Source organism: Cebidichthys violaceus, unplaced genomic scaffold (assembly GCF_023349555.1).
Source record: "Cebidichthys violaceus isolate CVI_PGR_0920_01 unplaced genomic scaffold, fCebVio1.0.p SCAF_38, whole genome shotgun sequence".
Lineage (NCBI taxonomy): Eukaryota > Metazoa > Chordata > Actinopteri > Perciformes > Stichaeidae > Cebidichthys > Cebidichthys violaceus.
In genome coordinates, this window is record NW_027176572.1 from 2,130,605 (window position 1) to 2,143,119 (window position 12,515).

The 12,515-nt window shown below is 39.3% G+C and overlaps 1 protein-coding gene across 17 annotated transcripts in view; it reads left to right on the forward strand.

Moving 5' to 3' along the window:
- Positions 1-12,515, forward strand: part of LOC137884330 (discs large homolog 1-like protein) — an 81,457-nt gene that overhangs the window by 29,863 nt on the left and 39,079 nt on the right. For all 17 annotated transcript variants that reach the window (XM_068726087.1, XM_068726089.1, XM_068726094.1 and 14 more), the window contains one exon: positions 10,015-10,179. In XM_068726087.1, the coding sequence (XP_068582188.1) occupies positions 10,015-10,179 (165 nt within the window). The remainder of the gene's footprint in view (positions 1-10,014; positions 10,180-12,515) is intronic.

The window sequence follows — 12,515 nt, forward strand, 5'->3', positions numbered from 1 at the left end:
GTTATTATTTAAAAAATCTGTATTATCAACATCGTACTGGTGGAGTTCATGTGTGATACTTCTGAACGTCACGCGGTGATTCATCAAATGAAGACGAGATGTCCCAAAACATCACAAATGTCTTGTTGAAGAGTTTCTTTGAAAACAAAACTGCTGCTTCCAACACATCAGAGATGAGAGATGAAGCAGAGAATCACTGAAGGCCAGCGAACGCGTCACAGAGAAGAGGAAACCACAGAATCACACAGCAGCTGCGTTTACTGTTTGACCCGATAGGCCCCGCCCACCATAGGCCCCGCCCACACTGCTTCAGTGACCCGACCAACAAACCGGACGCTCTGATTGGCCGAGCGTCGGGAGGCCTGCACGTGCGTGTGTGGTGGACATGTGACCTGTGAGGGAAACACAGAGATCAACTGATGATGTCAGACGGCGTTTCTTCACAAAAAACACATTTATATGAAATCATATTTAAACCATCCGGTCGTCTCTGACATCTTTATATTCATATTTCTGACTAATACACTGAAGAGATGTTTGAAACAATCTCTCAGAAATATGAGACATTGTTTCAACCTCCAAGTTTGTCTCTTCATATAAATATATGTGAAATATATTTATATGTGAAATATATATACACACAGTATATGCGTGTGAAATGTGTGTGTGTGTGTGTGTGTGTGTGTTTGTGAAATCATTAATTCTTTGTCTTTAGGGGAAACACTGATCTATAAATATCTTCCTGTCACTCTTATTGATACTAAGACTCTCTTTGATACTATGACTCTCTTTGATACTAGGACTCTCTTTGATACTAGGACTCTCTTTGATACTTGGACTCTCTTTGATACGTGGACTCTCTTTGATACTATGACTCTCTTTGATACTAGGACTCTCTTTGATACTATGACTCTCTTTGATACTAGGACTCTCTTTGATACTATGACTCTCTTTGATACTAGGACTCTCTTTGATACTAGGACTCTCTTTGATACTTGGACTCTCTTTGATACTATGACTCTCTTTGATACTAGGACTCTTTGATACTAGGACTCTTTGATACTAGGACTCTCTTTGATACTATGACTCTTTGTTACTAGGACTCTCTTTGATACTAGGACTCTTATTGATACTATGACTCTCTTTGATACGAGGACTCTTATTGATACTTGGACTCTCTTTGATACTAGGACTCTTATTGATACTTGGACTCTCTTTGATACTAGGACTCGTATTGATACTAGGACTCTTATTGCTACTAGGACTCTCTTTGATACTAGGACTCTTATTGATACTAGGACTCTATTGATACTAGGACTCATTGATACTTGGACTCTCTTTGATACTAGGACTCTTATTGATACTATGACTCTTTGATACTAGGACTCTTATTGATACTATGACTCATTGATACTAGGACTCTCATTGATACTTGCACTCTCTTTGATACTAGGACTCTTATTGATACTATGACTCTCTTTGATACTAGGACTCTTATTGATACTTGGACTCTCTTTGATACTAGGACCTCTTATTGATACTTGGACTCTCTTTGATACTAGGACTCTCTTTGATACTAGGACTCTTTTTGATACGAGGACTCTCTTTGACACTAGGACTCTTATTGATACTAGGACTCTCTTTGATACTAGGACTCTTATTGATACTAGGACTCTTATTGCTACTAGGACTCTCTTTGATACTAGGACTCTTATTGATACTAGGACTCTTATTGATACTAGGACTCTCATTGATACTTGGACTCTCTTTGATACTAGGACTCTCTTGATACTATGACTCTCTTTGATACTAGGACTCTCTTTGATACTAGGACTCTCTTTGATACTTGGACTCTCTTTGATACTATGACTCTCTTTGATACTAGGACTCTTTGATACTAGGACTCTCTTTGATACTATGACTCTTTGATACTAGGACTCTCTTTGATACTAGGACTCTTATTGATACTATGACTCTCTTTGATACGAGGACTCTTATTGATACTTGGACTCTCTTTGATACTAGGACTCTTATTGATACTTGGACTCTCTTTGATACTAGGACTCTCTTTGATACTAGGACTCTCTTTGATACTAGGACTCTCTTTGATACTAGGACTCTCTTTGACACTAGGACTCTTATTGATACTAGGACTCTCTTTGATACTAGGACTCTTATTGATACTAGGACTCTTATTGCTACTAGGACTCTCTTTGATACTAGGACTCTTATTGATACTAGGACTTATTGATACTAGGACTCTCATTGATACTTGGACTCTCTTTGATACTATGACTCTTATTGATACTATGACTCTTTGATACTAGGACTCTTATTGATACTATGACTCATTGACACTAGGACTCTCATTGATACTTGCACTCTCTTTGATACTAGGACTCTTATTGATACTATGACTCTTTGATACTAGGACTCTTATTGATACTTGGACTCTCTTTGATACTATGACTCCCTTTGATACTAGGACTCTCTTTGGTACTATGACTCTTTGATACTAGGACTCTCTTTGATACTATGACTCTTTGATACTAGGACTCTCTTTGATACTAGGACTCTTATTGATACTAGGACTCTTATTGATACTTGGACTCTCTTTGATACTAGGACTCTTATTGATACTTGGACTCTCTTTGATACTAGGACTCTCTTTGATACTAGGACTCTTTTTGATACTAGGACTCTCTTTGATACTAGGACTCTCTTTGATACTTGGACTCTCTTTGATACTTGGACTCTCTTTGATACTATGACTCTCTTTGATACTAGGACTCTTTGATACTAGGACTCTTTGATACTAGGACTCTCTTTGATACTATGACTCTTTGTTACTAGGACTCTCTTTGATACTAGGACTCTTATTGATACTATGACTCTCTTTGATACGAGGACTCTTATTGATACTTGGACTCTCTTTGATACTAGGACTCTTATTGATACTTGGACTCTCTTTGATACTAGGACTCGTATTGATACTAGGACTCTTATTGCTACTAGGACTCTCTTTGATACTAGGACTCTTATTGATACTAGGACTCTTATAGATACTAGGACTCTCATTGATACTTGGACTCTCTTTGATACTAGGACTCTTATTGATACTATGACTCTTTGATACTAGGACTCTTATTGATACTATGACTCATTGATACTAGGACTCTCATTGATACTTGCACTCTCTTTGATACTAGGACTCTTATTGATACTATGACTCTCTTTGATACTAGGACTCTTATTGATACTTGGACTCTCTTTGATACTAGGACTCTTATTGATACTTGGACTCTCTTTGATACTAGGACTCTCTTTGATACTAGGACTCTTTTTGATACTAGGACTCTCTTTGACACTAGGACTCTTATTGATACTAGGACTCTCTTTGATACTAGGACTCTTATTGATACTAGGACTTTTATTGCTACTAGGACTCTCTTTGATACTAGGACTCTTATTGATACTAGGACTCTTATTGATACTAGGACTCTCATTGATACTTGGACTCTCTTTGATACTAGGACTCTCTTTGATACTATGACTCTCTTTGATACTATGACTCTCTTTGATACTAGGACTCTCTTTGATACTAGGACTCTCTTTGATACTTGGACTCTCTTTGATACTATGACTCTCTTTGATACTAGGACTCTTTGATACTAGGACTCTTTGATACTAGGACTCTCTTTGATACTATGACTCTTTGATACTAGGACTCTCTTTGATACTAGGACTCTTATTGATACTATGACTCTCTTTGATACGAGGACTCTTATTGATACTTGGACTCTCTTTGATACTAGGACTCTTATTGATACTTGGACTCTCTTTGATACTAGGACTCTCTTTGATACTAGGACTCTCTTTGATACTAGGACTCTCTTTGACACTAGGACTCTTATTGATACTAGGACTCTCTTTGATACTAGGACTCTTATTGATACTAGGACTCTTATTGCTACTAGGACTCTCTTTGATACTAGGACTCTTATTGATACTAGGACTTTTATTGATACTAGGACTCTCATTGATACTTGGACTCTCTTTGATACTATGACTCTTATTGATACTATGACTCTTTGATACTAGGACTCTTATTGATACTATGACTCATTGATACTAGGACTCTCATTGATACTTGCACTCTCTTTGATACTAGGACTCTTATTGATACTATGACTCTCTTTGATACTAGGACTCTTATTGATACTTGGACTCTCTTTGATACTATGACTCCCTTTGATACTAGGACTCTCTTTGGTACTATGACTCTTTGATACTAGGACTCTCTTTGATACTATGACTCTTTGATACTAGGACTCTCTTTGATACTAGGACTCTCTTTGATACTAGGACTCTTATTGATACTAGGACTCTTATTGATACTTGGACTCTCTTTGATACTAGGACTCTTATTGATACTTGGACTCTCTTTGATACTAGGACTCTCTTTGATACTAGGACTCTTATTGATACTAGGACTCTTATTGATACTTGGACTCTCTTTGATACTAGGACTCTTATTGATACTTGGACTCTCTTTGATACTAGGACTCTCTTTGATACTAGGGCTCTTTTTGATACTAGGACTCTCTTTGACACTAGGACTCTTATTGCTACTAGGACTCTCTTTGATACTAGGACTCTTATTGATACTAGGACTCTTATTGATACTAGGACTCTTATTGATACTAGGACTCTCATTGATACTTGGACTCTCTTTGATACTAGGACTCTTATTGATACTATGACTCTCTTTGATACTAGGACTCTTATTGATACTATGACTCATTGATACTAGGACTCTCATTGATACTTGCACTCTCTTTGATACTAGGACTCTTATTGATACTATGACTCTCTTTGATACTAGGACTCTTATTGATACTTGGACTCTCTTTGATACTAGGACTCTTATTGATACTAGGACTCTCTTTGATACTAGGACTCTTAATGATACTAGGACTCTCTTTGATACGAGGACTCTTATTGATACTTGGACTCTCTTTGATACTAGGACTCTTATTGATACTTGGACTCTCTTTGATACTAGGACTCTCTTTGATACTAGGACTCTTATTGATACTAGGACTCTTATTGATACTAGGACTCTCATTGATACTAGGACTCTCATTGATACTAGGACTCTTATTGATACTATGACTCTTTGATACTAGGACTCTCATTGATACTAGGACTCTCATTGATACTCGGACTCTCTTTGATACTAGGACTCTTATTGATACTATGACTCATTGATACTAGGACTCTCATTGATACTTGCACTCTCTTTGATACTAGGACTCTTATTGATACTTGCACTCTCTTTGATACTAGGACTCTTATTGATACTTGGACTCTCTTTGATTCTAGGACTCTTATTGATACTAGGACTCTTATTGATACTAGGACTCTCTTTGATACTAGGACTCTTATTGATACTAGGACTCTCTTTGATACTAGGACTCTCTTTGATACTAGGACTCTCATTGATACTAGGACTCTCATTGATACTAGGACTCTCTTTGATACTAGGACTCTTATTGTTACTAGGACTCTCTTTGATACTAGGACTTTCTTTGATACTAGGACTCTTATTGATACTATGACTCTCTTTGATACGAGGACTCTTATTGATACCAGGACTCTTATTGATACTCTTACTGTTTCTTTTTGATTATTTAATGAAGAAAAGAGCTGCTGATGTCCCCTCCCTTGTGAGGGTTTCATTGTGTTTGAGACCACCAGAGTCTTCAGTGGTTCTCCTCCTGTGTAGCTTCAGTTGTTTAAAAACACTGCTTCAGGTATTTGAACCAGAAGCAGCGTTTCATCCTCATCATGTGTTCATGTTACTGTGGAACATCTCCTTTATGTTAAGAAGAGAGTCTCTGTGTGTTCGTGTGGAGAATCAGATCAGCATCTTTGAGGAGAGTGAAACTGTCTCTGGCGGAGTGTAACGTCCTGAATGTCATCCTGAGGATTTGTGTCCGTCTGTTTGCAGCTCTGACACCTCGTGAAGACCTCTTCCTCTTCCTCCTCTTCTTCCTCTTCCTCTCAGGTTATCATCACCTCTCAGGTGATATCTGAGAGGAGAGAAGGATCTCTCTAGTCTTTCTAAACCAGTTTAAATTAGCCGTGACCCTCTGGCCTCTGATTGGACGATAGCTACAGTGTGATCTCTGAACCCTTACTGGATGTGGTCGGTGTCTGTTGTTAATCTGAAGGATTATGAAACTCTTTATCTCTTTAATTAACCAGATGATGAGCTGGATCTGATGGAAACCTGTGATGAAGCACTGATGATCCATAGTAATAGAAACAGATCCCTTTGTTGTTTGATTATAGCAGCTGGTCTACAGGGATCCAGAATATTTATTATTTTGTCACCGTCCTACATTTTACAGATTACATGTGAACACATCATAATAACGTTATAATGTACCTTCAGCCAGTTCTCATTTTCACTGAGCAGAGCCTGAAGGCATCATAATGTAACTGAAGGGAACCTCCGTTGGTTAGCCGTTAGCGGTGCTGCTAACGTTACTGACGTTAACGTTACACCTCTACACACAGTAGAAATACCATGTGACCGTGGTGGAGTTCCTTCATAGACTAACGTGAAGTCATGTGACCGTGGTGGAGTTCCTTCATAGACTAACGTGAAGTCACGTGACCGTGGTGGAATTCCTTCATAGACTAACGTGAAGTCACGTGACCGTGGTGGAGTTCCTTCATAGACTAACGTGAAGTCACGTGATCGTGGTGGAGTTCCTTTATAGACTAACGTGAAGTCACGTGACCGTGGTGGAGTTCCTTTATAGACTAACGTGAAGTCATGTGACCGTGGTGGAGTGAAGTCACGTGACCGTGGTGAAGTTCCTTTATAGACTAACGTGAAGTCATGTGACCGTGGTGGAGTTCCTTTATAGACTAACGTGAAGTCACGTGACCGTGGTGGAGTTCCTTCATAGACTAACGTGAAGTCACGTGACCGTGGTGGAGTTCCTTCATAGACTTAATGTGAAGTCACGTGACCGTGGTGGAGTTCCTTCATAGACTAACGTGAAGTCACGTGACCGTGGTGGAGTTCCTTCATAGACTAACGTGAAGTCACGTGACCGTGGTGGAGTTCCTTCATAGACTGACGTGAAGTCACGTGACCGTGGTGGAGTTCCTTTATAGACTGACGTGAAGTCACGTGACCGTGGTGGAGTTCCTTTATAGACTGACGTGAAGTCACGTGACCGTGGTGAAGTTCCTTTATAGACTAACGTGAAGTCATGTGACCGTGGTGAAGTTCCTTTATAGACTAACGTGAAGTCACGTGACCGTGGTGGAGTTCCTTCATAGACTAACGTGAAGTCACGTGACCGTGGTGGAGTTCCTTCATAGACTAACGTGAAGTCACGTGACCCTGGTGGAGTTCCTTCATAGACTAACATGAAGTCACGTGACCGTGGTGGAGTTCCTTCATAGACTAACATGAAGTCACGTGACCGTGGTGGAGTTCCTTCATAGACTGACGTGAAGTCACGTGACCGTGGTGGAGTTCCTTTATAGACTGACGTGAAGTCACGTGACCGTGGTGGAGTTCCTTTATAGACTAACGTGAAGTCACGTGACCGTGGTGGAGTTCCTTCATAGACTAACGTGAAGTCATGTGACCGTGGTGGAGTTCCTTTATAGACTGACGTGAAGTCATGTGACCGTGGTGGAGTTCCTTTATAGACTAACGTGAAGTCATGTGACCGTGGTGGAGTTCCTTTATAGACTAACATGAAGTCATGTGACCGTGGTGGAGTTCCTTTATAGACTAACATGAAGTCATGTGACCGTGGTGGAGTTCCTTTATAGACTAATGTTAGCTTTTTACTTTACACTTTAAACATCATACAAGTGGAGTTCATTAATGAAGATTATCTTGATGAACCAAACCTGTAAGAATCATAAACGTTTGTTTATTTTCTGTAATAATAATAATAGGAATCTGATTAGCTGTTTGTGGAGGGAACCAGTGATGCAGACTTCTTGTTTGACTACATAATCTCTACATGTCTGTGTTTGATTGATAAACAAATAGAGAGCATGCACGACATGAAGCGTTAGAGTCTAGCGGGATATTACTCCTCTTCATCACAGCCCTGAATCATCCAGAAACCTTCCTCCTCCTCCTCCTCCTCAACATCCTGCTACATCCGCTCCGTGCTGATGCTCCTATTTATAGCAGCTTTTGGCAGGCAAGAGTCGGCACTGTGCCGCCTCCTCCTCCTCCTCCTCCTCCTCTTCCTCCTCCTCCTCCTCTTCGTCGCTCTGAGAGCTGTCAAGGAGGAGGAGGAGGAGGAAGAGGAGGATGCTCTCTTCATCCAGTAAACCTACACATCCACACATTAGTGCTGCCCTCACCAACAGTGAGTGGGCTCAGTGTCTCTCTGAAGGACACAAAGCTGTGATGTGTTCACAGGACGATCACAGCGTAGGACACATCAACGCTCTCTGTCTGTCTCTCCTCTCTCTGTTTTTTGTATTTTAAACTCAACTGTTCTAGATAATGTGCAGCTTGTGTGAGTCACATTCATCCTGAGCGGGAGTTGAACCCAGTTCTTCTTCTTCTTCTTCTTTGTTGTTGTCGTGACGACTCAGTTGGCCTCCGGCCTCCATCTGCTGCTCTGTGATCATACAACATTCAGACGCAGGGTTACTGTTCTCTTCCCGTAGGTGTGAACAACAGTTGAAGTCACCTGAAGATGTGAGGAAGCAGCTGGAGGGATGAGAGGAGTTATTGTTCGTCGGCGGGATGCATCTGTGATGCATTGCCTGAAACAAGAATAATACATATTTCACCTGGAATATTTATGTTCTAGATGTTATGTGTTTCAATTATTGCAGGATAATAAGGTTTTAACAACCAGTGAACAGGAAGTGACCATATATGGACTGAGGAGGAGTGACATAGAGACCTGTCAATCACTGTGTAGCCCCGCCCCTAAATCATCCCCTGCTTTATGGTCTGTTTGACTCTAAATGGAGCATAATGTAGTAAATGAACATCATGCTGTATTGAAGAAGACTGTAAACTAGAGACTGAGACCATAAACTCATGTTTACAATGTTTACTGAGGGAATAAATCAAGAGAGAAGTAGAGTCATTTTAGACTAGACTTCTATACAACCAGAGGAGTCGCCCCCTGCTGGACACTAGAGAGAATGCAGCTTTAACACGTGAAGCTCTGAAGAACTTTAAAGAACCGGAGGTTGCCTCCTGATCACATCTCAAGGTCCACTTCGTAGCTGTTGTTGAGCTTTCAGTCGCATCACATGATCTTCTTCAGCAGGTTGTCGTGACGTTGTAGATGTTTGAGTTTCTCTGAAGCTGACAGACTTCCATGAATCGACCAGCTGCTCGTCTGAAAATGTTCTGTGTGAGAGTGAGTCAGACGTCCTCCACCGAAGTGATGTCAGCAGCAGAGTGACGCACCATACAGTACCTTTCTTTAGTGGTTAAAAGTCTGGTCATTGATTGAATTGAAAGCTGCTCTTCATCACGGTAGAGGAAGAGGAAGTCAGTCTAATCATAACACGGCTTCTGATTGGTCCAATACAGCATTCCTGTTATTTCTTTATAGCGGAGGTTTTTAATAAAATCATTTTAAATTAAATAAATCACTTTTAAATCATAAAAAAAGTTTTTAAAAATATTATAAATATTTATAAAAATAAAATGAAAAGGTTCTTTTTTTTGTACAGAAAACATACCGAGCCGTGAGTTTGGTGGAGGGCTCTAAAGACTACAATACCCATGAGCCTCAGCTCAAGAAGTAGTTCTTCTTCTCAGTAGGCCGCTGCTCCACCACGTGATCTGAGTTCAGACCACGGAGTCCAGGTTTCACTTGGACCTGGTTCTGCTGAACCTCCTGATGGATCCAGTTCCAGCTCCACATGTTTCCTGAATAACAGCTGGAGACCCATCATAACCAGCTGTTTGTGTTGTTCCCTGGTTTACAGAAGTACAGACACCAGGATGAGGACTCGTCCCCCCAGGACCAGAGCTCCCCCCAGCTGACGGAGGAGGCGGGGGGGCCGGAGCTGGTCCAGGTGGCCGAGAAGAACCTCTCCCAGATCGAGAACGTGCACGGATACGTGACCCACGCTCACATCTCCCCCATGAAGGTAGGAGACTCTATCTGTTCACGAGAACCTTTCAACCAGAGAGGTGGTTTTTAAAGGAGCCACGTCAATAATACATACAATAAATAATACAATATTTAGATATAAAGAGGAATACAGAAGCAAATAATATATTAAAGAAGTGAATTCCTCATCAGATGAAATTATTATTACTGATTTCAGCCTCTTTTTCCTTGTCTGGTTTCTTCCAGATTGTGAATTCATATGCAGATATCTGCTCATAGAGATTATGTTATATGTAATATCTAAATACACTGTGGCTGAACTGATTAGTTCTTATGTAGAAAACCGTCCAAGTTCACTCAGTAGTTGACTTTTGGGTTATTGACTTCCACTCTAAACGGACTGAAACAACATCTGTGTTATTTAATCAGATTATACTCATGTAGAAATAATGAATAGATAAAAAAGGTAATGTTTTGTAGAAACAAGTGAGAGTTAATAATATAAAGACTACAAATACAGTGACAGTTAAACCACAGTATTGTACTGTATTTGAAGCCGCCAGACTCCTTTTACAAATGGAAGAATTTAAGCTTTTAGTTCCTGAAGCTCAGCAAAAAGCTTCAGCAGTACGTTTGTACCTGATCACCTGTATCTGTTAAATATTATATGTTGGTAAAACCTCTAATAATAATCAGTTATTAAACTAGTAATATCTGTGAAACATGCATAACACTGTGAACCTACGAGTCCTTCAGGAGTCCTTTGTTCTGTGTCTTCTCTCTCACTTTCTCTGTTCATATATGTATATATGTATATATATATATATATATATATATATATATATATATATATATATATATACACGTATTATTATTACCAATGAATATATTTATGTCCATCTCCATCTGTCAACACACAGACACACACACACACACACACACACACACACACACACACCAGTTTACTTCCACGCCATGCTGATTTTTGTTTTTGCCGTGTCATCGCTATTCATATTTATACAACTGATGCGTTAATGACTTACATTATTTTACTAGAGCTCAGTGTAAGAGATACTTCGGAGTAAAAGTCCAGCATTCAAAAGGTTACTAGTAAAAGTAATAAAGTATCAGCATCAAAATACACTCAAAAGTACCACGAGTAAAAGTATTCATGTGCAGAGTAATGTATTATCGTTGCATGAATGTGTTAAATGTTTCAGCTCATTTAAGTACTTTATACAGACTATTTAATAGTGATATACTACTTAATAATACCTCATAGTTTATGAGTTGATTGATGTTTTGTACTAAGAATCTGAATCTGTAAAGTAGCTTGTAACTAAATCATTTTTTAAAAACGTGAAGTAAAAAGTACAATATTGCCGTCTGAGATGTAGTGGAGCAGAAGTACAGTATAAAGTACCAGAAAAGGCAATTTTGCAATTTTGAGGTACTGGTACTTAAGTACAGTACTTCTGCTGTACTATCATCACTGCTCGACCAAAAGCACAAAGTTCTTAGTTTTGAGCACCAGATTGATGCTTTTAACTTTTAAATGTACATTTTCTTCAGGGGAAGCGTGAAGATCGCTTTTAAGAGTTGGTGTTGAGTCCCGGTACATGTCGCTCAAATGTTTTCCAAACATGAGTTAATTCATGGTGTTTTATTCATGCCATGCGTGTCTTTTCGTTTCATTATGGGAATGTTTTCATTGAAGAAACAAGAGACATTTTTTCAATTGGGACGGTGGTGATAAAGTTCAGTTCCCCGGTTTGTCATGTGGAGATCCTTGTTGAATTGTTATTTTTTACGATAAAATTTTTCCCCATTTTTAAAAGTATTGTAGGAGACCTTTTCAACAGATTTCATGAGCCACTCAGCGGTAACTGGTGCTCAGGTTGTGGTGCGTTTGAAGTAAACCCTTTTTAACACGGAATTGTAAAATGTCCTCCCTCAGCCTTTATTAATTAATTAAATATACATTTTAGTCCTGTTAATATGACCACATTAGTCCTGTTAATCTGACCACATTAGTCCTGTTAATATGAACACGTTAGTCCTGTTAATATGACCACATTAGTCCTGTTAATCTGACCACGTTAGTCCTGTTAATATGACCACATTAGTCCTGTTAATATGACCACGTTAGTCCTGTTAATATGAACACGTTAGTCCTGTTAATATGACCACATTAGTCCTGTTAATATGACCACATTAGTCCTGTTAATATGACCTCATTAGTCCTGTTAATATGACCACGTTAGTCCTGTTAATATGACCACATTAGTCCTGTTAATATGACCACATTAGTCCTGTTAATATGACCACGTTAGTCCTGTTAATATGACCACGTTAGTCCTGTTAATATGAACA